Source organism: Balaenoptera ricei, chromosome 20, assembly GCF_028023285.1.
Source record: "Balaenoptera ricei isolate mBalRic1 chromosome 20, mBalRic1.hap2, whole genome shotgun sequence".
NCBI lineage: Eukaryota > Metazoa > Chordata > Mammalia > Artiodactyla > Balaenopteridae > Balaenoptera > Balaenoptera ricei.
The window spans coordinates 54,601,838-54,629,064 of record NC_082658.1 but is presented as its reverse complement, the minus strand read 5'-3'; the positions used below and the strand labels follow the sequence as shown (position 1 = coordinate 54,629,064).

Below are 27,227 nucleotides of genomic sequence, written 5' to 3'. Positions count from 1 at the left end.
CTTACCGGGGTCTGCATGCCAGTTTCTTTTATAGAATCAGAGAGGGAGAGGTGGTGAAGAAGTAAAGTAAAAGGGCCATCAGTCTTGCAAAACATCTCCTAGAATGACCAGCCTCGGTGAGGGTATGTGTTAGTTTCTTTTTTCTTGCAGCCATTCACAGGTGGGCAGGGTTCCCTGAGGCAGGCGGTTATGTATGATTATAATAACAAAAGCAACGAAAAGCAAAGGTTAAAGTCGAAGAAAGAGATCCAACGTGGAATCCGATTTAGCTCTTCTCCGTTACAGTACTACCAGGAACTGCTATCCATTGAGCTTTCTTGGCACTGCCACTTCTCATCAGCATCTCCAATACCAAATGGCATTATGGGAAGTTGGACCCCTAACTGGAGACAAAGCCTAAGGTGAAAGTGAGAGAGACCATCAGAGACTGGAGGGGTAACAGGTAGAGTGTCAAGGAGGTGTACGTATTGTGGAGGGTAGGGATGGTCAGCGGAGCCACAGGCTGCTCAAGGGTCCAGCAAGTCAGTGCCAAAATGGTTAATTAGCTTTGGGAGGGACTAGGAAGACAGCTTCCTTAATAAAACCAAGTTCGAAACTCCATGGATTAGCCCAGGTAGGAGAAGCACTAAAACTGGGCAGCAATTCTCTGGTCCAAGTTTCCCCTTCTCCTTGGGGCTCCTTTAGCTCTGCCTCCATCCTGAAAGCCCAGGTGTACATGGTTCCTCTCATTGTTGTGGCCTAAGGCTGCACACAACACTCTCCTTTGGTTCACCAGCCCAGGTGAACTGGCATGGAACTTTCCTAAAGACTTAAGCAAACCCTCAGGGATCAAAAGCTCTCCTACAGGGCTTCCCTGGTGGCGCAGTGGTTAAGAATCCGCCTGCCAATGCAGGGGACACGGGTTCGAGCCCTGGTCTGTGAAGATCCCACATGCCACGGAGCAACTAAACCCGAGCGCCACAACTACTGAGCCTGTGCTCTAGAGCCTGCGAGCCACAACTACTGAAGCCCACGTGCCTAGAGCCCGTGCTCCGCAACAAGAGAAGCCCCTGCAATGAGAAGCCCGCGCACCGCAACAAAGAGTAACCCCCGCTCGCCGCAACTAGAGAAAGCCCGCGCGCAGCAACAAAGACCCAATGCAGCCAAAGATAAATTAATAAATAAAATAAATTTTTAAAAAAGACGCTCCTCCAAGGCAGCTGGTCAACCAGCTGCCCTCACCTTTCTTTAGGCCTACTCAGATGTGACTTCCCTCCAGGCCAGACCCTGCCACCACAGTCTTCAAACTACACAGTAGGCATCAGACTCACAAACTTGCTTTAAATCAGGATCAGTCCCACTGTGAGAGACTCCTGGTTGTGAATCAAGAAAGAGATATGATCAGAGTTTGAGACAAAGGTGGGTAAAGCTGGGTAAAGCTATTTGTCTGAATGAGATAGAGGAAAGGAACCCTTAGGAAGAAAGGCTACCTAGCATGTAGCCTTGAAGCATGATTTAAAATGCTTTGAAAGTAGGGGAGAAGGCTTTGCAGAGGAAATGACATTGAAGTGCAAGCAGGGGCAAAGGAGATTCAAGGCAGACAAGCAGAACTCCGTTCAAAAGCAAGGGAACTGAAAGGGGAAAGACCCATCCTGTGCACAGACAAGAAGAGGTCTGTGGTAACAGGAGCCAGTCACAGCGTCTTTAGCTCACAAACCCTCGAAGGAGCAAAGATCATACAACGGAGAAAGGACAGGACAATAAATGGCATTAGGAAAACTGGATAGCCACATGCAAAAGAATGAAACTAGACTACTATCTTACACCATGCACAAAAATTAACTCAAAATGGATTAAAGACTTGAATGTAAAACATGAAACCATAAAATTCCTAGAAGAACACATAGGCAGTAACCTATTGACATCGGTCTTAGCAATGTTTTTGGGGATCTGACTCCAAAGGCAAGGGAAACAAAAGCAAAAATAAACAAATGGGACTACATCAAACTAAAAAGTTCCTGCACAGCAAAGGAAACCATCAGCAAAACGAAAAGGCAACCTACTGAATGGGAAGAAGTATTTGCAAATCATAAATCCAATAAAGGGTTAATACCCCAAATATATAAATAACTCATACACTCAACAACAAAAAAACAAACAACCCAATTAAAAAATGGGCAGAGGATCTGAACAGACATGCAGATGGCCAACAGTCACATGAAAAGATGTTCAACATCACTAATTATTAGGGAAGTGCAAATCAAAACCGCAATGAGATATCACCTCACACTGTTAGAATGGCTGTTATCAAAAAGACAAGAAATAATAAGTGTTGGCGAGGATATGGAGAAAAGGGAACCCTCATACATTATTGGTGGGACTGTAAATTGGTGCAACCACTATAGAAAATAGTATGGAGAGTCCTCAAAAAATTAAGTATAGAACTACCATATGATCCAGCTATTCCACTTCTGGTATTTATCTGAAGAACATGAAAACACTAATTCAAAAAGATATATGCATCCCTATGTTCACTGTAGCGTTATTTACAATAGCCAAGATATAGAAACAACCTATGTCCATCGATGGATGAATGCATAAAGAACATGTGGTATACACACAATAGAATATTACTCAGCCATAAAAAAAGAATGAAATCTTGCCATTTGGGACAACATGGAAGTGAAATAAGTCAGACTGAGAAAGACAAATACCATATGATATCATATGTGTAATCTAAAAAAGCAAAGCATGACAAAGTGCTTAAGAATCCGCCTGCCAATGCAGGGGACACGGGTTCCATCCCTGGTTGGGGAAGATCCCACATGCCGCAGAGCAACTAAACCCGTGCGCCACAACTACTGAGGCTGCACTCTAGAGCCCGCAAGCCACAACTACTGAACCCACGTGCCACAACTACTGAAGCCCACATGCCTAGAGCCCATGCTCCGCAACAACAGAAGCCACTGCAATGAGAAGCCTCTGCACCGTAATGAAGAGTAGCCCCTGCTCTCCACAAATAGAGAATGCCCACGTGCAGCAACAAAGACCCAACGCAGCCATAAGTAAAAATAAAAATAAAGCAAAGCAAATGAATAAACAAAATGAAAAAACAGAAACAAATTCATAGATACAGAGAACAAGATTAGCAGTTACCAGAGGGAAAGGGGGTTAGGGGGTGGGTGCAGGGGGCCAACTGTATGGTGCTGGATGGTAATTGGACTTGTGGTGGGGATCACTTTGTAGTGTATACAGATGTTGAATCATAATGCTGTACATCGGAAACATTCATATATATATATAGTATACCTGTAAACCTGAAACACACACACACACATATATATGTGTACAGGTGTACAGGTATATATATATATAGTACCACAGAGGGGAAAAGACAGATGTCATCACTGGCCCCTTCTGGTGTGACTCCCCCTCTCAGATCAAGACATGGGAGCACAGGGAACTAGAGTAGAGATTGGACGGGAGTAGAGATGAAAGGGTGACTGTCTGTGGCCAGAAAATGGGAGGAAATGAAATGGATGGGAACCTGCATTTGTAGAGTGCCTACCATGTGCCTGCCTGGGGTTGTGCTGGTCCTTTCCAAGCTTTATTTCTTTGAAGTTTCACCAACAATGCTTTGAAGTATTACCACCTTTTAATAGATACCTAGAAAATATTGGATTTGGGAATCAAGAACCATGTTTTCAACAATTCGCCGTGTCCAGGTTGTTTTTGCAGGATGCACACACCCTGCTGCCTCAATTCGAATTCCATTCCCATCCTGATGACCAGTTTTTAGTGGACTGTCTCACATCTGAAACCCTTCCTTTGTTTGAGGAATTCCTGTGATGATGATGATGATTCCACTCTACTGAGGTGTGATGGACATGTCCCACCTGATTATTTCGGATGGGGAGCAGAACCCATGTACCTGTCAACACTGAGAACGCCAGGTACTCGCTCTCCTGGTGTCCCTTCCACCTACAATGAGAGCACATGACCAAGGCCCAGGTGGTCAGAAGCACGGCCCTGGACTCGAGTTTGCAGCTAGAGGTGAATGAGGCAGAGAATGTTTCTGAGCAGCAGCCGCAGTGTCTAGGTCCAGTGGCCGCAAAAGACCGGCAGCGACATCTAGTGTCCGATGGCGACAGCAGTGGCCTTGGCCCCTCATTTAGACTTGTGGCCGTCTGTGTTCCTGCCAAACCTAGTTCTGGAGTCTTCTTGGTAATTCTGAGTGTTACCCACTATCCTGTAATCGATCGTTTCTCTCCTTAGGTAAGTCAGAGTTGGTGCCTGTGGCTTACAACTAAGGACTTTGACACACATGTTGGGCAAAGTCCCAGAAGCAGGAAATGCTGGAATAAGACATATTTGGATATTTAAACACACAGACCAGGCTCAAAGACTTTAGCTAGGTGCTTCCTCCACCATCCTGATCTCCTGTCCTGGAGGCTGGGCTGTCCAGAGAGATCCAAAAGCCAGAGGCTCCAGATCTTCAGCAGGTAGTAGGGCTGGGGAGGTGGGGGGCGGGAGGGTGACAGAGGGAAGGGATTGGGGACTGGATTGAAGAAGCACCAGAGACAAACTTGGTAGAGGGGCTAAGAGAGGAGTAATGTGGGGTTGGGACTCCCGTCCCATCCTAGGTCTTGGCCCCAACCTAGCTCCAGCCTCAGCTCTGTCTCATCTGTGCCAACTTCAAGCCCACCACCAGCCTCCCCTGGCCTCAGACTCAGCAACCACTTACCCAGTCCCAGCCCCAGCACAAGGTTCAGGGGACCTGGTCCAGTTCCCCATTCAGGTGTGCTCATCCAAGCAAATTTGTTCCCTGCACATCATAAGCCCCACTGTCCTGAGTGGGCGCCTTCATCTTCCTGTTTCATGACCCACCCCCATTACAGAGTATCTCAGCAGATGTGCTCCCCTGGCCTGAACCACAAGCCCTGACCTTTGTGTCCTTGGCCCCTTCCTGGGTCATGGTCTTCTTCCACTTTGAGGTCTATGCTGACTTCCCATGGCTTGGTCTTGGGTGAGCTGGGATAGGAGGATTCTGGGAGGAGAGGGGTGAGAGGCAGCTGTATTAGGCACTTAGAAGCCCAAGATCAGCTGGGCCAAACACGGGAAAGCCTCATATTTTTGTGTACCTCAAATAGAGCCATATTTCCTATGGGTGATGCCCTCCATCCTTGTCCGCCCCTTCCCTCCCATCCATCTTCTGCAGAGGGAGCCGCCAGTGGGTGTCCTCAGGCAATGGCTGGGCTCAGCTCAGGGCTACCCAGAGGTTGCAGACCCCAGAGGACCTAAGAACATCTCACAGGGGCTCCCAGGAGAAAGCCCCAGAGCAGTTTTAGAGTTCACAGACACAGACACACTCCCTGATCTCGTGGTCCCCAAAGCAAATTATGGACAGACCTTGCCCCTCTTGTCTGATCTCCCTAGACCCGACCTGGATCACCATCTGCTTCTGGAGCTTTCTCTGCGTGGGCAGACATTGCCAGTTTGGTCCATCAGCAACCACTTGTGATCTCGCCACATCTGATGGAGCGCGAGGCCCCGAGTCCACACATTCAATGAGTCCCGTGTTCAGTGTTTCTCTCATGCAGTGAGTTGTATTCACCTTTGGCTGTCAAAGATCCAGAGATCAGTAATGCAAGGTCCCACCTCCTGGGCCTCAGGGTGTAGGGGCAATGTAGGGGTGAGGGGTGGAGGGCAAAATGGATGATGTCACTGCAGGCTGAGAAGTAGTCAGATGGGGTGAGTAGGCAGAGGGGGAGGCACCTAACACAGATCAGTGGTTGGGATGACTTCCCAGAGGTGGCTTCTGCCCAGAGGAGGACTTGGGAAGAAAAACTTAAATAATTTATCTAGTCATTTAAAGCATAATTTTCCAATGAAAATATGCATCAGTGATTATGAAGCAGGATGCAAAATTTTCAATGTAAAACAAGATAGTTCAAAGAAATGTCCCCCACACAAAAGGTCTACACCCCAGACTCTCCTGACCCTTCTGACTCTGGTATGAGTCCTCTCCCCTCTGTGATCAGCTTCCAGTATTAGTGAATATTAGTGACTGCTGCATCAGGGGAAATTTTGAGAAGAATCAGTCCCAGGAAAACATCTAAATTCCTTGGCCTGGCCTTTCATGATGGGACCCTCTGCCCCAGCAGCTTCATCCTACATTATTCTCCTACACACTCCCTGTTCTCCACACAGCGGCTATTTACAGCTCCCCAAACAGTAAACAATGTGCCAAGCTGGTTCATGCCTTTGTGATTTTCCACAGGCAGTTCCCTTTGCCTGGAATGCCCCTGCCCACCAGCCATCTGGCAAACTCCTACTCATCCTTCAAGACCCAGCTCAAAGAGCTCCTCTTCTGTGAAGCCTTCCCAGCAGGCCCAAGCAGAATGAGTCAGTTCCTCCCATGCACCACTCTATGGTGTCTGCGTCCCTTTCGTTGTGTTGAGATGTCTTTATTTCACTTTTTCTCTAATTTGATTGTGGGGGCTTGGAGGGGAGAGACTGTAGCATTCATAGTTGTATCCCTAGCCCTAAGCAGAGCATCTGGCATGGTAGGTGTCTATAAATATTTTGTATGAGGAAGCGAATGAACAAAACTTATTTTGACTCTTTTCCTTCTCATTTGTTTTTAGAGTTGAGACAGGGAGACCAGCATTTTCTCATAAACTTTGGAAAATGCTAAGAAAACCACTCACCACTAAGAGAAAAAATCCATTTAATCTCTCTTTGTAGCCATTCACGTCTTACTTATAAAGCTGTGTAGTTCTACTGAGAACTCACCAGACCAATGTGGTTCTTTAACCTTGAGGCATCAGTAGGTGTAGCCAGTGGGGAAGGGGCAGGGGTGCAAGAGGGGCTGACATGTATCATGTTCCAGGCACTGTTCTAAGTCCCTTATTCATACATGTATACACAATGTCTCATTTTATTCCCATAACAATCCTATCAGGTAGCTACTATTATTATCCCCATTTTAGAGATGAAGAAATCGAGGCACAGAGAGGTTGAATAACTTGCTTACAGTAATACAGCTAATAAGTGGCAAAGATGGGCTTCAAACCCAGGAAGTCTAGCTTGGGAATTCATTCTCCCAACCTCACCGCTATATTTGCTTGTTGACTGAGAAAAATGCACAACCTAAAAGTTGAGAGTTATGTTTTATTCAGCAGATGAAACTGAGGACTTAAGCCCGGGACACAGTATGGCAGATAACTCAGAGATTGCTCCGAAGAGGCAAGGGGCGGAGCCAGGATATCCAGGAGTTTTTGCAACAAAGACCAGGTAGTCGGAACATCAAAAGATTACTGTTAATTAAAGAAAACCAGATATCTTAAGGAGTTTAGCACTTTTCCATGTATGGGAAGATGCAAGAGTCTGGGCTCACTGAAATCATTCCTTTGATACGCACCTCAGCCATCTGAGGCCAGTATACTGGGCTTTCTCATCCTGAGTCTCCTCAGGGTGTACTGTTGGGGGTGGAGGGCTGCTGTGTCTGATGGTTTGATAAGGTGCATCCTGTTTCCATTGTGAGTTCCCTCAGGGCTCACTGTTGGGGTGGCTGTAATGTGATGGCTTGATGGCTGCAATATCCTTTGTTTACTCTATGGCAGGCAATATTTTTCATTCACAGCTCCATAAGCAACACATGTGTGTAGTGATAGTAAGTTTGGCTAAGAATACAGGGAACATGAGGTAGAAGATGAATGTGCCCTTTCGCAACCAATCACCCTAGCCCCAGGCTCTGGGATGTCCTCTTGGTTCATAAGTATCCTGTAAACGTGCTCAGTGTCACTCCCAGACCCCGAGGACCCAGTCTCCTCTTTGACTGCCCTGCATTTCTACTTCACCATGGAGAGGGAGTGATTTGTTTCACTTGGCCTCATTCAGCTTGGAGCAGAATCCTCACCGGCCGTGTCGGGAAGTGGGCTCCCTGCCTTCCCCTTGGCTGAGGATATGCTGCCTCTGTCTCCCAGGTGCCTTTCACAACAGCACACCCAGCTAGGGAAACCGGTGAGACCACTTTCCTAAGGTGTGTGTGGCAGGGCTCCTGTACCCCATCCAGGCCATTTCAAGCAGAGGGCATGACATATTCAAAAATTTAGGAGTGAGAAAAAGCTAGGAATGTCCATAGAGGCGGCTGATGGAAGGGTGTAGGAGAGAGGGGAGGGAGATGGGATGGAAAGATAGTCTACCTTGATTGTGAGAGGCCTTATGCCCAAAGTAGAGAATTTTGTTGTTGTTTTTCTCCTCCTATAGGCAGTGGAGAGCCCTCGAAGATCATGTTGTTAGGTTTATAATTTCACTGATTAAGAAGCTGTTTTTTTCTTTATTTGCAGAAGCGTTCTCAACCATTAGGAAACACTGCCACCATGTGGCTTTTGGATGTTGCATACGCCAAACTGTAAACTGCCGATTTCTCTGATACTGTTGAAAAATTAAACCAAACCTTGATCAAACAGCTGAAGTAAATTAATGGTAAACTTAATCCTAATGTAAAGAGGAAAGCTTTTTCAAGAAATCAATACCTGGGTTCAATTATCGGATTTCTTAACTTTGTTTTTAAAATTCTAATCTAAATCTTCAGCGATTCTGACCTCAAGAATCCTTTCTATTCCCAGTAACCCCTATCTCAGAATCATAAACTCTCTGGCTCTGCAAAGGCTCTACCATTTCCAGGTCAGTTTGGCATCAAACTGTCTCCAGGCCATTTCCCTCCATGGTGGGAGATTCTATTTCAGTCCTAGGTCTGTTCTTCTTGTATGGTTCCGCAGTTGGACAGACCGAAATTCAAATATTTCCACCATTTTTTTTTTTTAATCTGAATGATTTGGGCAAGTCACCTAACCTCCCTAAATTTCAGTTACTTCGTCTGTAAAATGGGGAGAACACCTTTTTCACAGGGTGATTGTGAAGATGAAAGATGACATGTGTACATGTCCCTGGCCCATCATAAGGAAGTCCTCTTCCTTCCCCTCCGTCCTTGAGGGCATATTATTGTTGAGCACGCAGCATACACTCCGTGGAGGTGATTTAACATCCGAGGTTTTACCAGGTTCTCCAGCAACGTTCCCTGGGAACGAAACTACTCATCCCCTCAGGCTTTGGGAGGACCACCCCTATTTCCGTGCGTTGCCTACCGACGTTGGGCAGGCTGGAGATTGCAATCCACGCGTCTCCTGGGTGCGCAGCCGGCGGCAGGTGCGTGGGCGTGGCGGCATTCATTACTCGCCCCTCCCTTCCCCGGGGTTGGGGGTGTAAGTGGATAATTCAATCCCCGTGGGACGCGGCGTCTGGCCTCACCCGCGGCTCGGCGGATTGGCTGTCTTAGCTCGCCCCCGCCCTCCGTACCCCCCGCGTCCCAGGTGGCTCAGCACCCCTGTGGCGCTCTCTGTTTACCTTGAAAGCCCGTCCAAGTTGGGCTGCATCTCTACATTTGCTCCCTCTGGGGCCCCGCCCGCCCCGGAAGCAGGGAGAAAAGCGGGCCGAGCCCTTCCTCTCCCCGCACTGCCCGGAGACGTCGGGTAAGGGAAGCAGGTGTGTGGGAAGGGGAGTCTCAGGCCTGGGGGATCCGGCTGTCATCCCGTCCCCGGATCGCGCGAACCCGGGAGTTCTGTCCCTAGGCTCCTCCGCCTCCGTCCTGTCGTGCTCAGGGTGACGTGCCCACCCTGGGCAAAGAGTCAGAAGCTGGATCTCAGGGATGCCCAGGTCTCTAAAGGAGGCACAGACCTGAAGACTTCTCTCACAGGTGTTCCCCCTCCTCCAGGCGGTGATGACCCCCAAGCCAGCCGGACCCCCGGACGGAGGCTGGGGCTGGGTGGTGGCGGCCGCAGCCTTCGCGGTGAATGGGCTCTCCTACGGACTGTTACGCTCCCTGGGCCTCGCCCTCCCTGACCTCGCGGAGCATTTTGACCGAAGCGCTCAGGACACTGCGTGGGTCAGCGCCCTGGCCCTGGCCGTGCAGCAGGCAGCCAGTGAGGGGGGGCCCCCGAGGTGGGAGGCGGGAACCGGGGTGGAGGGGCCATGAGTGCAGTGGTGGGGGACACACCTGGTTGATTACCAGACAACCTAAGAAAGGTCGACCAGTGTACCTAAGTTCTAGAATATAGTGGGTCTTGAGGTCAAGGCGGAGGGGCTGTTAGGCAGGGGGAGAAGTTTAGGCCAGGCAAACAGCCAATGAGAAGTGTTGGAGCGAGTTTGGGGGTCCAGGAGCGTGTCTTCCGTTGACTCCGCCTCCTTCCAGGCCCAGTGGGCAGCGCCCTGAGCACCCGCTGGGGGGCGCGCCCCGTGGTGATGGTTGGGGGCGTCCTCACCTCGCTCGGCTTCGTCTTCTCGGCTTTCGCCCGCAGTCTGCTGCACCTCTACCTTGGCCTGGGCGTCCTTGCTGGTGAGGAGAGAGGGATTCCCGGGTTCTTCAGGGGTGATGGTGGAGATAGGAGCGTGTCGGGAGCTGGAGGCCGAGGGCGCGAGGGCCTCCTGCGAGCAGCCGAGCTGGGATGGTGGGGGCAGGCATCCCCGGCTCCTGTCCTCACCCGGTCCTATCCATTCGCAGGCTCCGGCTGGGCCCTGGTATTCGCCCCTGCCCTCGGGACCCTGTCCCGTTACTTCTCCCGCCGTCGAGTCTTGGCCGTGGGGCTGGCACTCACGGGCAACGGGGCCTCCTCGCTGCTTCTGGCGCCCGCCTTGCAGCTGCTCCTCGATAATTTCGGCTGGCGAGGCGCCCTGCTCCTCCTTGGCGCCATTACCCTCCACCTCACCCCCTGTGGCGCCCTGCTGCGACCCCTGGCGCTACCTGGAGACCCCCTGGGCCCACCCCGAAGCCCCCTAGCTGCCCTCGGCCTAGGTCTCTTCACACGCCGGGCCTTCTTAGTTTTTGCTCTAGGCACGGCCTTGGTGGGGGGCGGGTACTTCGTCCCCTACGTGCACCTGGCCCCTCACGCTTTAGATCGGGGCCTGGGTGGGTATGGGGCGGTGCTGGTGGTGGCGGTGGCTGCCGTGGGGGACGCGGGCGCCCGGCTGCTCTGCGGGTGGCTGGCGGACCAGGGTTGGGTGCCCCTCCCGCGGTTGCTGGCGATGTTCGGGACCCTGACAGGGCTAGGGCTGCTGGCGGTGGGTCTGGTGCCGGTGGTGGGGAACGAGGAGAGCTGGGGGGGCCCCCTGCTGGCCGCGGCTGGGGCCTACGGGCTGAGCGCCGGAAGTTACGCCCCGTTGGTTTTCGGCGTGCTCCCGGGGCTGGTGGGCATCGGAGGTGTGGTACAGGCCACCGGGCTGGTGATGATGCTGATGAGCCTCGGGGGGTTTCTGGGCCCTCCCCTGTCAGGTAAGGGCCTGAGCCAGCAGATCCGCTCGCAACCCTCCTCTGCACCTGGGCTCGGAGGCCTCTGAGTTCCTTTCCCTCTCCTCTCAGGCTTCCTAAGGGATGAGACGGGAGACTTCACCGCCTCCTTCCTCGTGTGCGGCTCTTTCATCCTCTCTGGCAGCTTCATCTACGTGGGGCTGCCCAGTGCGCTGCCCTCCTGCCGTCCAGCCTCACATCCAGGCACCGCACCCCCTGAAAGGGGGGAGCTGCTCCCCGACCCTCAGGTTGCCCTGCTCCCCCCAGGAGGCCCTCACTCCACTCTGGACACCACTTGTTGACCATTTTCTTGTTTGAGCCTCGCCCCCAATAAAGACTTTCTATCTGCTTTTCCTGCAAGCTCCAATTGTTAGGCAATCTAGGATGCTGCAAACATTCTACTTAAAATATCCAAAAAGGCTGGTTGATAGGAACAGGATCCCCCTCAGCCACGCGAGGCAGGAAGGGTGTTTGTCCAGTCAGTCCATTTCTCTTTGCCCAAGTTCTTGCCATTATAACAGGAAATCTTTGAGAAACTGTCTGCCTATCAGCTTCAGTTTGTTGGAGGAGGGGGGTGCTCATGGGTGCTAGCTGCCCCATTCTCATTTCCCAGATAAGTCTTTCCTGCATTTCAGTCTCCTTCTACTGGCCTGATGAAAACATAAGAATCCCAGACCCAGACTTCAGCTCTCTTAGCTTTATCTGCCCCTCCCCAGCTAGCACCCCCTGCATGTCCCTCACCATTTTCTTAATTTCTTTTCTAAGTTACAGGGGATAGTGGGAAAGAGGGAGGAACTGTGGTCCAGAGAGCAGAGTCCACGGTTAAATGCTCTGGGTCACCAGAGCTGCTGGATACCTCCCCTCCAGTCCCCAGCATGACCCCATTCAGCCAACCCAGGCATATGGGCCCCAATTCTTTTTGAGGTTCTGATTATTGTCCGGTTTTCTTATTCAGTTTTATCTCAAAGGGGCATCCCTCTTTCCCAAAGATCTGTCTTCAGGGAAGAAATGTAGGAGGCAACACTAGAGATCACATGTAAAACATGATAAGTCTCTTGGCCTTTGAGTTTCCACAGTCGATTCACAGCTCAGTGGAGCAGGCTGAACTCCTGGATCCTTCAGAAAAGGTTGTGAGAGCAAAGAAGAGATAAGACAAAATACAAAGGGTTGGCACACACATCGCAGGAGCCCCAGGCCTGCTCTGGGTGGGGGGAGGCAGATAACGATGCTTAAGGCACTGTGGTTCTGTGGGTGCCAAGATGGGGCAGGAGAAGACCTGGAGCCAACAACCCCTGGGTTTCTGGGTCTGACTGCCCCTTCTTGGAGTTCAATCCTCTCCCAGCCCCTCCCTGGGCAGGGGGACTTTGGTATCCAGTGCCTCTGTTACAGGGTCCTGGGGCTTGGAGGTAGGAGCTGAGAAGCAGAAGAAGTGGGGCAGAGTGATGAGAACTCCACTCCCTGCAAGAAGGAAGGCCCCAGCCACCACAAAAGAAGCTGTGTAGGTGCCTGTCACATCCCGGAGGTAGCCTAGATTCAAGAGAGAAAAAGAATACACATGGGTGATCTGTTTCCTGGGACTCAGACACATTTTGGGGTGGAGGGAAGAAAATAATCCTTAACCCATCATCTTGGAAGAGTTAGAACTCTCAAGGTAGGACTGGATGAGCTTGAGAACTCAGGCTTCCCTAGGGGCCTCAAAAGGCCATTTCAACCACCTTCCTGCTTTCAGAAAGTACCTCTGAACCAGCCAGTGGGGATTTGGGGATCCAGATGGAGTCAGGCACACTTGTGCCTTTCTTTCCAGTAGCTGTGGCCTTCCCTTTCATGCCTTCGGTTAATAGTTAAGAGGAAAATGTTAAGGGTCTGAAGGTTCTGGCATCAGGAGCCTGGAGAACTTTGACCAGATGGCTCAGATCCCTGGCCTGGGGCCCAGTGGGCCAAGGGAAAAGGCAGACGCTGGCATGTTATGTCTGGCCAGGTCTGACCAGGTCCTCTGAAAACCCCAACTGTAGGTACCCTGCCAAGGGTGCCACATAGGTCCTCTTAATCTTTCCACAGCCCCAATTTCTTTGCACTTTGGACCCATTTCAGGGCTGCTGTGATTGACCATGCAGGCTGTGTATGTACCATACCAGAGGGCAGTATTCACATACACTATAATGTCAGTTCCCTCCCTGAATGGTATGACGTGGCAGCCCGCACCCACCTGGAAATCCCAGTCCCCTTACCTGATAGAGGAGCCCCCAGCAGCCCCCCGATGCTTTCTACCATCTGCACCAGTCCCAGGCCACAGTATATCTTTCCAGTTCCCACCAGTTCAGGCAGCACGGAGAAGGCCACTGGGGTCAGGGCCCCTGATGTGAAGCCATAGGCCACAGTCAGAGCCACCAGGGCTGTGGGAGCCTGAGCCACAGGGTACAGGGCCAGTATCACCCCAGTCAGGGTGGTCCAGAGCATCAGGAGTCTTGCCACAGGCCCTGGGACTGCATCCCCTAGCCACCCAGAAGCCACACGCCCCACAGGGTCAGAAATAGCCGCCACTGAGAGGAGGAAGGCAGCAGGCAGTGGGTCCCAATCAAGGTCCCGAAGATGGGCCACCAGGTGCACGTAGGGAATGAAGTAGCCAGTGTTGATCAGGGTGAGGGCAACGGTGTAACGGAGGAAGGGGCCATGATGGAGAAGGTTGGCAAGTTGGGCCCCAGGGCCACCCACGACAGGGTCCTCAGCCAGGGAGAGTGGGCGGAGAAGAGCACCACAGGCCACCAAGTGGAGGGAGAGGGCAGACACCAGCAGCAGGGCCCCCCGCCAGGCGTACTGGCTGAGCAGCCATTGGAAGAGTGGAGCAAAAGCAAAGGAGGAGAGGCCCACGCCCGTCAGTGCCAGCCCGGTGGCCAGGGATCGCCGACGAGAGAAGTAACGGGACAGGCAGGCCAGGGTGGGAGTGAAGGTCAAGGCCCAGCCAGATCCTGTCAAAAAGGAAGAAATGGGGGTTGAGGGACCCTTAAGGAGCTCAGGGCACACAATCATCCCAACACTGCCCAGCAGCAGAATGTAGCACAGGCATAAATTACAATCCTAGCTTGATACTTTCTAGCTGTATGACCTTGTCTATTTCATCTCCTAGCCTCAATCTCATCTGCAAAATGGGGGTAATATACTTCATGGGACTCTGGAATGTTTGCAAAGTAACTACCATAGAACTCTGGAGTTAGACCTGGGCTCTACCATTTCTGGCTGTGTGAACTTCACTTGCCAAGTTGCATAAGCTTAAAGCCTCTCCTCATCTGTAAATAGGATAATGATATCTATTTCACAGCTTTCACATCTGACACAATTTTACAGTAATTCTTCCTTTTACACTCCAGTCCCATTAGCCCTGGGCTTGCATCTTTGAATTTCCTGATTTCCCCTAACCTGTTTATCACTTTAGTCACCTCTCTTAAGAATTCCCTTCTGGGGGACTTCGCTGGTGGTGCAGTGGTTAAGAATCTGCCTGCCAATGCAAGGGACACGGGTTCGAGCCCTGGTCTGGGAAGGTGCAAGGGCCACGGAGCAACTGAGCCCGTGCACCACAACTACTGAGCCTGCGCTCTAGAGCCCGTGAGCCACAACTACAGATCCCACATGCCACAAATACTGAAGCCCGCGCGCCTAGAGCCCGTGCTCCGCAACAAGAGAAGTCACCGCCAAGAGAAGTCACCGCCAAGAGAAGCCCGTTGCACCGCAGCGAAGAGTAGCCCCTGCTCGCTGCAACTAGAGAAAGCCCACGCGCAGCAACCAAGACCCAACGCAGCCATAAATAAATAAACCGATGTAATTAAAAAAAAAAAAAAAGAATTGTCTTCTGGGCACAGGTGCCAGCCAAAACTTTCTCTCAGCGTCTCCCTAAGCCTTTTGGAAGGAGCAGGAAGAAGGTAAAAGTCCAGAGGCCAAAAAGACTCAGGCTTTTGACTTGCCCGCCCTTGCCCAGGGTCTCACCTGAGAGCAGCCCAATACTCAGGTACAGGTGGGTCAAGGAGGTAGCAAAGGCGGCGAGCAGCATCCCCAACGCAGCCAAGATGCCCCCAGCCATCACCACAGGCCTGGGCCCGAACTTGGTGCTCAGCGCACTGCCCACTGGGCCTGGAGAAGAGGAAGCGTTCTGAGAGAAGATCTCAGGCATCCTTCCCCAGCACTGACCCCACCCCCACCAACTCCTTTACCGTCCCCGCATCTCCTCTCCCTTCTGAGGGTCGAGGGTCACAGGACTCTGGACCCAGGCGCAGCACTCACTCCCGAACTGCTGCACCGCGATTCCTATGGAGGCGATCCAGGAGACTCGCGCTGCCGGCTCCTCAAACGCAGCCACAAACTCCACAAAGAAGACGCCGAAGGAGCGGAGCACTCCGAACACCAGCGCCGACTGGAAGAACGCTGAGAGCACCACCATCCACCCCCAGCCCCCGTCGGGGGGCTCGGCCCTAAGTGCCATCTGGGAGGTAACAGGGCTGCCGCCTTAAGCCCCTTCCGGAGCAGGGCTCAGGACGTTCCACCTCTGCCCACCCACCCAGCCGGACCACTCGCAGCCGAGCGGGGAGGAGAGGATGGTAGAGAGGAAAGTACCAACGAGGGCTTGAAAGCTGCAGAGAGGCTGCGTGAGGCGCCTGCGCCTTTCCCCTAGCGGGGGCGATATAGGTGGGGAGACCAGGCGGGCGCTTGCCCCTACGCTCAGCGCCGGGGGGCGTGGCTCCGCCGGCCGTGAGTCGGGAGTCGAGGCCTGGGCGGGACAGACGGAGGAGAGGGCTGACTTTCGGTCTAGGAGCCAGGGGGCAGCACTGAGTTTGGGCCCCATCCCTGAGGTCTCCGGGTGGATTATCTATCTTATCACTGGAAGTGTCTGCACCTGGCCAGCCCGGCCAACATCCCTGTCTGTAGCTCACCAATGAGAACGCGGGACTCCTCAGAAGGGGGCGGAGCCAGAATGGCAGGGCGGGGTTTAGAACCTGTTCTGGGGCAGTGAGTGGGGCGCACGCGTGAGGAGGGGACTTTAGGAGGCTAAATAGACGGGCCCTAGGTGACCCAGGAACCAACCAGGAGGCAGCTTCGTTCTCCTGTCCAACTAGCGGGCCAATTCGACCAGATTTCAGCACGGAGATGCGCACGTAAGGAGTCCGTGGGCGTTGGTAGTGGGTTAACTGGTTCAGGAGAGGAAAACACATACTTGCTTGCTTAAGGGCCCAGGAGCTGAAAAGCGGGGCGGGGGTGGGGTGGGGCGTGCGGAGGGATGATAAGGTAAAATACCTGGCCAAGCGCCTGAGGCCACTAGAATCTAGATGCCTGGATTCCTGAGTGGGTTCAAAGGCCAAGGAGAGAGAGAGGGGACTGGGCTGTTGGACTCCTGGCGTTGATTTCTGTATTGGGAACTCGTTCTTGTCCCTTCTGTTCCCACTAACAGGAAACCTACGGGTCACAGAGACCAAAAATAACTGGGGAGAGGAAGTGCAGCTCTGAGCTCACTCAGAGCCCCACCAGCCCTCGTCTTCAGTGGGGCTGGAACATTTTCCTCTGCCCTCTAGTAACCACCACTTCCTAATCACAGCTTTTGATCTCATGATGGTATAGACTAGAGACAAGCCATGACCACTGGCGCAATCAGCCCCTCCTACCCAACCAGTACCCAGTTCCTCCAGCCTTATAGAGCACTAATGACTTGGCTTCAAGATCCTTAGGACACTGACCTTGAAATTTGAACTCAAGGGGTCATAATACCCAGACAAGTGGGGCTGGGGTGGGGAGGGAGGCTGTGTAATTTAAAAAAGCATATTGAGCCGTATACTTTTATACGTGGGAAATAAAAGTAATCATACCCAAGAAGCTTTTTTTTTTTTTTTTTTTTAAGTGGAGTCCGAACTTTGGCTGGTGGGGACTATACCAAAGATGTAGAAATTGGTGTGGCTGTATAACAGAGTGGTTAAGAGCGCAGTCTTTAGAATCAAATCATAGTTCCAATGCTGGCTTCATCACTTCTTAACTTGGCCAAGACATTGAACCTCTCAGCTGGTTTCCCTACTTGTAAACTGGGGCTAATAATAGTACCTACTTTAGGGTTGTCAGGGGAGTTGAATTAGAAAATCTATACACTAAAATGTTTAGTTTAGGGCCTGACATGTAGCAGGAGTTAAGTAATATTAGCTGGTCTTATTTTATTTTATTTTAAGCTGATCTTATTTTCAACAGGGGATAAGCTGCAGTGGGAGGGGAAGGAAGGTTTTAGTTTAGTTTCTTTGTTTTGTGCTTAAAAAAAAAAAATCTAACCCAGGTCATGGGTTTTAAAAGATTAAGAAGCACAACCACAAACTGTAAATGTTGGAAGGAACTTATTCCTTCCATGCTAATGGACTTATTTCATGGATGAGGAATTTAAGTCCAAAAGGAATTTAAGTCCAAAATTTAAGTCCACTTATCAGAATTAGTGACCCCTTAACCTCTGGGCAGAACACAGCTGTGCACCCATGACACACACAGGACAGGGGAAAGGGTGGGAAAGAAGCGTGTACTAGGCACTGGATGGATTCCAAGACACCATTGCTGGGGGAGGGGTAGAGCCGGCATGCTGGCTCTAACCACACCGCCTTCTCACTGCCACCTCCAGCTCCTATTGTCCTTACGGCACCCAAGTCCTATCCATCTTCTGTGGTGGTGGTGGTGGTGGTAGAGGGTGTCCAGGCATTAAGTTCCCCTGCACAGATGCATCCCCCAACACGTTGGTATTATTAGTGGCTTCCTGGTTTCTCCCTGCTGCCTCCACACCTCAGGCAGGAAGTGACTTCAGAGCAGTAGGATGCAGGTGGCTCCGGAGAAACTTCATGAAGTCACTGGTTCCTACACAATGAGCCGGAAGGCAAGGGCAGGGAAGGGGAGAACAAGGGCCACTTAAAATGTCTGGTGGGATGGGACAGTGGGATGGGCACAGAATCCAAGATGGTATCCAGGAAGGATAGTATACCCTCTTTCCCCAGCTTCAGAACCCTCAGTCCCCAGATCCCCACAGGCAAGAACCCAGGACACAACAGGCAGCACAGAGAGGCTTCTTTATTCCATGATTCTGATCTTGCAAGATCTAACATCTCCACCCCTTGGCACTCTCCACCTGCCCATCCAATCTGGTAAAAAAAAAAAAAAATCATGGTTCCTTCTCAGCTCTCTCCTCTGCTTTCCCTACCTCCTTCGATTCTGCAGTGGGGAGTAAGAGGCAAAGAGGGAGAAGAGTAGCTGTCTCACCAGTCCCCAAGTGACAGCCACTAGTACTGACCTGTCTTGAGGAGCCTCCACCCTGCAAATTCAAAGTGCTTTTTACCTTCCACCCCCTGTCCCTAATCCCCCAGGGCAACAGGGGCAGGACTGTAAATCAAGGCTTCAGAGTATCATCTAACATTCCAGACATTCCACACAGTTAAGAAGCAACCCATTCCTAACCTTCTACCTACTTGGCCTACACCAGAGACTTTGCCCCTCAACCAACCTCTTAATCCTACCTGGATACTTGGTCAACTAGAGGGTCCATCAGTCAGTCTTTTAAATCTTCTAAATCTCTAATCCCAACAGTAATCCCAATCATAATCCCAAAATACAGAAAATCCATAGTGGAACTCAGCCCCTTTTCTCTCCCTGTGGAAGGTTCTAGTGCTTTCACTGGTTCCAGACAGGAATGCAGTGACAGGAAGACCAGGTCACAGACCCAGCTTTTCTAAGGTAAGAAAGTTACCAAGCAGCTGTGACTTCTAGAGGCAAAGAAATTTCTGGAATCTGGACACTTGCCAGAAGATGTCCAAAAACCTACTAAAGGAAGAAGAGGTTCATCTCAGGTAGAACCCCAAGGAACATTCAAACCCAGACACCTCTGCAGTAAAGGATGAGTCATACTCTTTACTGTTTAGTCAAGATAAAGGGTTTCATAATTCTCCCCTAGGTCATAACATTCTTAGAGACTGGGCAGAATCAGAAAAGATTGCATCATCTCTGGTGAGGAATTTCAGATCTCTCCTGCGTGGAGGGATCAACTCAGTGCTAAGAACGGGCCCTAGTGGGAGGATTGTGGGCCCAACTCAAGCTCCTGGGTGAGTTCTATCAAACAGACACAGTGGAGCCAGACCTAGGTGACCAGACGAATGGGACAGTTAGGAACATAAGAGAAAGCCTCTGTAATCACCCCCCCCAGTTCCAAGACTGACAAAGGCCCCACACCCACTGCCTCTAGGAGGTACTTATTACCTCCACTTCAGGCTCACCATAGGTTCCTGTAACCCTTGAAGAACAGAAAAAGTCTATATCCAGTGCTGGCCTGCTAGAAAACCTACAACATCCAGAATACCAGAGAGGGTTCCTGACCCAATTCCTTAAACCCACATGTTCCCAGAGCTGCCCTAGAACAAAGAAAGGTTCCAGACCTAGAATTGGAGGGGTAGGACACAGAGAACCCCTTTCTCCATTTGAAACGAACCAACAAGCAAATAGGAAAAGAACAACTCTAAAGATAAAAGTTATGACAATAATAATATAAAACACTCACGCCAAAGGAGGCGGCCAAGTGCTAATCTCTGCCAGCAGAGCCATGACCTCACATTCTGTGTTTCAGGTCACTTTTGATCACACTTGTGGAAGAGGGACATGGGAAATGCAATAGAATGAAGGCCCTGGTGCCACCCAAAGGCCTCAATAAATTATATTTACAGATAAACCGAATGAGATGGGGGCTGCAGGTGGAAACCAGGCCTCCAGTCTCTCCCATCCTCCAGCTCCTAGCTTGCTCTCTCCTCAGAAACAATTTTGATCGTGGGGAAGAGGTTTTGACCAGCAAAACAAAGGCAGATCAAGCCGGGATCTGCCACCCCTGCTCTCCCCAGTGAGAAATTAAGGTGGTGGCAGTCGCTGACATCGAGGGGCCTTGCACACCCCTATGCCCAAGCCTGACAGCGAACCCAGGCGTGAGCCGCAGCTTTCCTGTCTTCCAGGAAGGGAGTGGGGCCTGGGCAGGCGCTCAGCTAGGGCCCCCCCAGAATGTGGTAGTGCACTTTGGTGTTGGTAGCAGCTCCGTGTTTCTGGCGCAGATGCAGCCGAAGTTGACTCTTGTGCCGGAAATGCAGACTGCAGGGGTCGCACTGTCGGAGGACAGCTGAGTCAGGTCCCTCCCCAACCACGACCACCTTTTAGGTGTTGAGCAAGGGAGAACCGCCCAGCACTCTACCTTAGAGAAGCTCTTTAGTCCCTACATGCTCCCAAATCCTCAGGGGAAGGCCTAGGAGCTACGCCCCGCCCTCTTCAGCAAAGCTTTTTCCCTCTGTCAGCTCCTCTCCAGGGGGGTAGCGCTCCGTCCAGGAGACTAACTTCTATACCTGCCACCCCTACCCTCGGCCCCCGCCCCGTACTCACAAGGACACCGCCCACCTCGAAGAGGTCTAGAACCGCCGGGCCAGCTCCTTTCAGAGCTCCGCCCCTCGATAAACGGAAGGTAATTCCAAGGCTTTGGGCCAAGCCAGGTCGGGTACTCACGTGGTAAGGCTTCTCTCCCGTGTGGATGCGAACGTGGCTCTTGAGGGTCTGTAGGTGGCGGAAGCGAGTCCCGCAGGTGGGGCAAGGATAGGGCTTCTCCCCGGTGTGGATCAGCACGTGCGCGCGCAGATGCGCCACCTGGGAGAGGAAGGGACCTCAGACCGCGCCAATGGGAGGGACAGAACCCTCCCCCTTTTCGGCCCACCTCGCCCTCTTGGAAATTGGCCTGCGAGCCGTCTCTGAAACTGGCGCCGTACCTGTACAAAGCGCGAGCCGCACGTCTCACACTTATAGGGCTTCTCTCCCGAATGAATGCGGCTATGCGTTTTCAGGTTAGCCGGCCGGTTAAAGCGGGCTCCGCAGACGGAGCAGTGGTAGGGCTTTTCCCCTGGAGGCAGGGAGGGAGGGAGGTCAGGGACTCTACCAGAGGACAGCTGTGGGCACCAAGGCCAGGGCCCTCTCCCTGCTCCTCCCCTACCTGTGTGCACCGTGCGGTGACTGGCCAGGTTGCCCTTATAGCGGAAGGCAGACCGGCAGAGCTGACACTTGTAGGGCTTATCCTCATCCCCAGGAGCCAAGGGGTCCAGCCCCGATGAGCGCCCAGCCACAGCCTCACAGCTCTGGCAGCTGAAAAATTCACCTCCTGGGAAGGGTGGTGGGTAATGACAATTCCAGTGAATCCTCAAACCACACGGTAGCGGGTTCTCTTTTTCCCAATTTACTGTCAAGGCTTCTGGGGCTCATTTGACTTGCTTGGGGTCACATGGTTATTGAGAGGACAAGCCAAGATCTGACTCCATGTCTGTCTGATTCCAGAGTACTCTGCTAATCACTCCAATAGCGGTGGTGGTAGGTGGAGGCCCCTACTCGTGGGTGGAAGTTTCTGTTTCTCTCTCCTCTCTCGCACCGCTCTGGATGACAGCTTGCCAGAGAGGCCTTGCCAAGCCCTGGGCTGACCACTCAGCCCTGGATGGAAATAGGCCAGAAGTTCCCAAACAGTGCTGCTCACTGGAAGCTTTAAAAAGTACTGATGCCAGGCTCCCACTTGCAGACTTTCTGATCTATGGGGTGTGACCTGGGCAATGGGATTTTTAAAAGCTCCCTAGGTGATTCTAATTTGCAGGAAATGGACTGGGCCTTTAAACTGGCCTTGAGCAGCCATGGGAGAAAATCCAAGAAGGGGGCAGAAGGAGGGGCTCTTACCTGGTGGTGGATGAGCCCGCCCAGAGGGTGACCCAGTGGTCTCTGGAGCCCGGGGTGTGAGGAGATGGGGGGTATGGACTGGAGCCCCACATTTGAACTGTACAGTGGCAGCAGTTGGAGAGAGCCTAGGCAGATGTCAAGGCCCAGAGAAAAGGGTTAGGAGAGATTATATGGCGGCGGTGGTGGTGGGGTTCTCCCCTGGAAGACTTGTTGCCATAGGCCTACCCTCTGGAGGTGAGCCACTATGGACCAATGTGCCATATCCAATTTCACTGCCCAAGTCCCACCCTACAGAGTAAGCCTGATCTCTGGCCAACTCCCTATGGTGAGCTGGTGTCTCTGAAGCCCACTCCTTCACTCCCTGTTCCTGACCACCCAGGCCCAATGGCTGTGCCTCTGAGCTGAGGCTGCCTCTACAAATTCTGGGGGGTTCCAGTTTCTGTACCTGCTCTGTGGACCGGAAATGGGTCCTTCTTCACTGCTGCTGCTGCTGCTGCTGCTGGAAGCCTCATCCCCACTGGGGAGCCGGGCCTGGGAGCAAAGTTGACCAGAACTCCTCTCCCCTGCCAGGCTCCCTGCTTGGGAGGCCTGAGAGTTTAGCACGATGAACTTGTACTTTTTCCAGTTGCAGGCCTTGGGGTCTGGGCTGCCTGGACTGGGGGGCCCTTGACTGCAGCTGCGAGACTCAGTAGGTGGGTCTGGGTGCCCTTCGGAGCGCCTGGGACTGCCTGGCGGAGGGGCCGTTGGGGGCGTGGGGGGTTCTGCCTCCAGGGGCCGCAGGGAGATGCCCAGAGGTTCATAGCTGAGAAAAGTGCGATGGACATTAGTGCTATTTCCTAATCTTGGCCTTTGCCCTTGACAACTGGGATGCCACTTCACCCATGAGGAACACCGAGATGGGGCTCCCTCACCTGGCCTGGATGAAGCGGTGGCATGCCTGGACCACGTGTTCCATCTGCAAGTAGGTGGCGGCCGCAAGGACGGCTGGTGCAGTGGCCGGAGAGAGGCGTAGGCGCGAAGTGTACATGAAGTCCAGAAGAGGAGCGAAGCCTCCGGCTTCGGGGCCCCCGGGCAGGGAGAGCACGTCTACCCCCACTCCTGCACGGCCTCGGAAAATTGAATAGAAGAAGCCACTGGAGAGAGGGAAGATAGGTCATATTAAGGGCTGGGGAACCAAGGGAGACACGCGCCCCTGTACAAAGCCCCGCCTCTCCCACTCTCACCCCGCCCCCAATTCGCGGACGCCCCGCCTCCTGCTTCTGGAAGGCTTGGCTTCGGGTTCCCTCCCAAAGACCTTCGGACTCCGCCCCTTTTCCATTTGGTCCCACCTCACCCCCTGAGCCACCCCTCGAACCTGCAGGCGATAAGAACTGCCTTGTGAGCTCGAAGGGGTTGCCCGCCAACCAGCAGCGTGACGTCAGTGAGGATCCCGCGCAGGCGCAGCTCATTCAGGTTGCCGAGCACGTCGGAGGAGTGGCGAGTGAACTCGCGGACGTAGCCCAGCGTTCCCTCCGGGGCAGCGGTGGAACCCATAGCGACGCAGGCCTGCGGGTGCCAAGGAGAGGGCTCAGGGATCCAGGCCGTCCTAAGACGCCTGTCCTTCCGCAGTTTGCCTCTTCCTGCTGAGGTGCAGCTAGAGCCAAGCCCCCGGCCCCGGCTCACGCAGCCTCACTTAATTCATCTTGTTCTTTCTACCCTCAACCACGGCATCGCTCGTTTTCCTCCTCTAGATTCCACAGCGCTTGGAGCGAGCTGAAGGTTCCCACACCGCGGCGTCGATGGCAAGTGTGAGGAATCCGGCCCGCAGCGCCTTTACTTAGACTCCCAGTGCCCTTCCAGCACCCCCATTCCCCCTCTGCCCCACCGCGCTCCTGGTCTCAGGAGTCCGATCCTGCCTGGAGACCCCAGATGACCCGTGGTCCACACCCCTCCAAATCCCAATCGAAGCTCCCTTCCCCGAATCATGAAATTCCATTCTCTAGTCCCGGATCCCTAGTTTAGCTCAATTTCTGGGCCTCGGTCTTCTTACCATCAACAAGCCCCAACCCTCTTAGGGGGACCCAGGAGTCTGGCTCCCTCAGTCTCTGGTTCTTACCCCCGTCCTGCAGGGGCTTCAGCTTTCTTCTCAAGGGGGGCGGGGTCTCTCTCCCCTCTTGGCCTCGGCTCCTTTATCTGGCCGGGATGTCGGGGGCGGGGGTGGAGGTGGGGTGAACGCCTGGGTCTGTATCCTTCCTTCCTCCCTCGCTCTCCAGATGGCGAACCCGGGGCGGGGTCTCCGGCTCCAGGGCGGGACCTCAGAAACACTGGGTGGTCGTAACGTAAGGGGTCTTGGGCCACTGAAAGTGGAACTGAGGATGGGACATTGGAATTGGGGAGGAGGTTGGGGATATTGAGATTGGAAATATGGGTGACCTGGGTCGTCGGGGGGCCTGGGACAGCGACAATTGGTGTGTTGGCTTTAGGAAGGAGCCTGTTACGGGAGAGTGAATACAGCAAAACTCCCCCTTCCAGCGTACGGTATTAAGGGAGATAAAGGGGAGCCCAAAGAGGAACCAGGTTTGGGGAGGTGATAGTGGGCTCCCGTGGGGTCTCAGACAGCGGGAGGGTGTGGTCATTCAACAGGCTTCTCTAGCGGGGCCTGCAAAAGAGGGGCTCTGACCGGGCGCGGTAGGGAGGGGGCGGATATGATTTCTAGTTCGTTTCCTTCCATTGTCCTGCGACCGGACGGCTCCGCCAGCTGCTTCCCCTCGAGGAGGTGGGGAAAGCCCCTGGTGGGGGCCGAGAGAGAGGCTCAGGAGACCTAGGGTCCGGTCTTTCGCTCCCGACTCTCTTTTGAATCCTTTTAGGGATCCAGCGAGACAGACTCCCGCCCAAAGCCCTTTCGCCCTCCCCCAGTCCCAGATCTTTAGGGCCTCGGGCATCCGCCCGTCGGCTACGCTTGGAGGCTGGCGGGACGCCGGGGTCCAGCGCGGCAAGTAGGCAAAGCTCGGCAATGTTTGGCTCCTTCCACGAGGGGGCGGACGAGCACTAGCCTCGCCTCGCCCGTCTTCTCCACCCGGCTGGGGGTCCACTCAAACGGGGGCGCAGGATCGATTAGGTCTGAGCGGCTGAAACCTTCGTTCTCCCCCTCTTTGCTCTGGTTTATTTTGTCCAGGGGACTAGGGTTGGGCGGAGGGAGGGAGAGTTAGGCGACAGAGGGGACTTTCCTCCGAGGATGGGTTTCCTATCTGGGGTGAGAAATCCGCGGGCTTTGGGAACAAGGGAAATGAGTGGGACAAGGAGCGGGATCTGAGTCCTGGGAGCCCAGGGTTTCTTTTCTTATTAAGCTAGATACTATTATCCGTCTTTAGAGGTGAATTTTTAGTGAACATTAATATGAAAGTTGGGTGCAGTGGACAGAGGGGAAACAGGGAGGGTCTCAGGGTAAAAGAAGGGAGAGAGGGCAGGAGGGGCTGATAACCCCAATTTAAGTCCTTGATCTGGAAGATAAGCACGGGTCACACCCTCGTATTTTGTTTGGGGAGACGTTGGTGGGGCAAGGTTCATTTGGAGAGGGGGGGGCAAGAGCTGAGTTCAGCTGCAAAGCAGGACTTGCATTTGGGCTCAGGAGAGTCTACCGTTGCCCAGTAATGACTGACCATTATCCGTGGAGCTGCATATCGAGGCCTGGGGCCCTCCCCTTCAGATGTGAGGGTGTCTTTATTTGGATGCACGAAAGAACTGCTGAGAAACTGGGAATGGGGAACCACTGGGGATTCACGGTGGTGAGGTGGCTTTTGCAAATGAGGGTTACTTTGGTCTCTGCCCAGTTGGAGGTGGGAGTTAGACTGGGGGCTCCCTTTGGTATCAGGATGGAGTTACTTTTGTGTTGTCTGGTCAATTTGTCAATTGTGGGGTGCATGTTTACTATGGGGTGTTGAGTTAGTTTGATTGTGCTGGGTCCTGAAGGCTGCATTCAGGGTTGAGGGCCAGTAGTAAGTCTGAGGTATGGAGCTGATTTTGAAGCTACATTAGTTCTAGGGATTCTGACACCCACAATTTGGAGTTTGTCATCTTGGAATATCAGGGGGACCTGCTAGGTGTTTTTCAGAGGTGGATGAGGATTTTGTTTTGGGGATTCATAGTCATCGGTGTATGTGGACAATCTGATTTCAAGTGGAGTAATCATGCTGGTTTTGGGGTGCAGTCTGTTTTGGGGTGCCAGATAAGTTTTGAGGTTCAGATTATATTTGAGGGGACATGAAATTCAATTTGGGGTTTTTATTAGCTTGAGGTGGAACGTAATAGGAACCTGGGAGCAAGTTTGAAGGCCTTCTGTGATTGTGGGTCCTTGCCGGGGAGCAAAGCTTTATATTTGAATGTTGTGCAAACTTACTTTGAGGAGGGGGATATTTCTGTGTATGCACTGAGAGCCAGGAGGCTTTTTCCAGGGGGAGAAACAAGGTGAGGGCCCAGGGTAGGAGACTAAAGTTTTGGGGTGTCCTTATTTTGGGGTGTTTTGCCACTCTTTGGGTGCATTTGGTGTAACTGAGTGATGGATCATGAGGTGAGATTGATTTTAGGGTTCACTTAATTTGGAGCACGATGCTGCTTTGGGATGTCCTTTGCTTATAGCTCCTGCTAACCCCAGATTCTAGAAGTCTCTTTCTTTAGTGAACCTCCAAATATTCCCAGGATTTGAAGGATGAAATTTGGAAAGGGAGTGTATCTCCCCTTATTTCTATGTGGCCTGGATAGATCTGAGGGAGGAAAGGTGGTTTCAGACTCTGAACCCCAATTTCTTAAGGGCACATACCTCGGCTTGGGGGCAGATGGGGGGGAAATGGGGTGTCTTGTGGTAAAGTGGACACCCCTGACTAGGGCAGTCTGTTGGAACTGTGCAAGGAGAGGTGGTAGTGAGATACAAGGAGGGGAATCTTGTACCCTGATTTTCTAGGATAAGAGCCCCAAACAGAAAGCAGACAGAGGACTGGGAGTGTGGGTGAGATGGGGGGGGGGGTTCCCCACGGCAGCAGGGGCTGGGGGGTAATCCAGGCCAGCTCTGCACACCCCGGTCCCTGCTCTCTTTGGCTCTCCTCCCCTCTCTCCCTCCCACCGCCCACCCCCCCAACCCAAGGAAAAAAACTGCCTGTGCAACAGCAATGGCAGATTCCAATCCTCCAGGCTTTCC

The 27,227-nt window shown here is 52.7% G+C and overlaps 4 protein-coding genes across 9 annotated transcripts in view; 2 read left to right on the top strand and 2 right to left on the bottom strand.

Annotated features, from left to right (window-relative positions):
• CLEC10A (C-type lectin domain containing 10A) overlaps positions 1-5,533 on the top strand; it is a 34,713-nt gene extending 29,180 nt beyond the window's left edge. The window contains exons 10-11 of the transcript XR_009499522.1: positions 4,255-4,481; positions 5,416-5,533. The gene's annotated coding sequence lies outside the window, so the exon portion shown is untranslated. The remainder of the gene's footprint in view (positions 1-4,254; positions 4,482-5,415) is intronic.
• A 3,571-nt stretch (positions 5,534-9,104) lies between these two features.
• On the top strand, positions 9,105-11,679 carry SLC16A11 (solute carrier family 16 member 11). 4 transcript variants are annotated; one of them, XM_059907528.1, is made up of 5 exons: positions 9,105-9,192; positions 9,758-9,965; positions 10,235-10,378; positions 10,544-11,311; positions 11,399-11,679. In XM_059907528.1, exons 2-5 carry the CDS (start codon positions 9,764-9,766, stop codon positions 11,626-11,628), a joined length of 1,344 nt encoding a protein of 447 aa, XP_059763511.1. In that variant the 5' UTR covers positions 9,105-9,192; positions 9,758-9,763; the 3' UTR covers positions 11,629-11,679. The 4 variants fall into 4 exon arrangements, with proteins under 4 accessions (XP_059763511.1, XP_059763508.1, XP_059763509.1 ...); XM_059907525.1 differs by lacking the exon at positions 9,105-9,192 and adding an exon at positions 9,363-9,515; XM_059907526.1 differs by lacking the exon at positions 9,105-9,192 and adding an exon at positions 9,363-9,528.
• A 677-nt stretch (positions 11,680-12,356) lies between these two features.
• Positions 12,357-16,203, bottom strand: SLC16A13 (solute carrier family 16 member 13). Of its 2 annotated transcripts, none has more exons than XM_059907529.1 (4): positions 15,599-16,203; positions 15,305-15,448; positions 13,555-14,292; positions 12,357-12,853 (listed from the first exon to the last, which is right to left on the bottom strand). In XM_059907529.1, the coding sequence occupies exons 1-4, from the start codon at positions 15,795-15,797 to the stop codon at positions 12,654-12,656; spliced, it is 1,281 nt and encodes a 426-aa protein (XP_059763512.1). In that variant the 5' UTR covers positions 15,798-16,203; the 3' UTR covers positions 12,357-12,653. The 2 variants fall into 2 exon arrangements, with proteins under 2 accessions (XP_059763512.1, XP_059763513.1); XM_059907530.1 differs by having other exon boundaries at positions 15,529-15,599.
• Positions 16,204-18,377: 2,174 nt separating this feature from the next.
• On the bottom strand, positions 18,378-24,231 carry BCL6B (BCL6B transcription repressor). Of its 2 annotated transcripts, none has more exons than XM_059908005.1 (9): positions 24,153-24,231; positions 23,412-23,602; positions 22,969-23,190; positions 22,503-22,859; positions 22,058-22,182; positions 21,333-21,497; positions 21,112-21,242; positions 20,855-20,992; positions 18,378-20,463 (listed from the first exon to the last, which is right to left on the bottom strand). In XM_059908005.1, exons 2-9 carry the CDS (start codon positions 23,588-23,590, stop codon positions 20,347-20,349), a joined length of 1,434 nt encoding a protein of 477 aa, XP_059763988.1. In that variant the 5' UTR covers positions 23,591-23,602; positions 24,153-24,231; the 3' UTR covers positions 18,378-20,346. The 2 variants fall into 2 exon arrangements, with proteins under 2 accessions (XP_059763988.1, XP_059763987.1); XM_059908004.1 differs by having other exon boundaries at positions 24,087-24,157.
• Between the last annotated feature and the right edge of the window lie 2,996 nt (positions 24,232-27,227).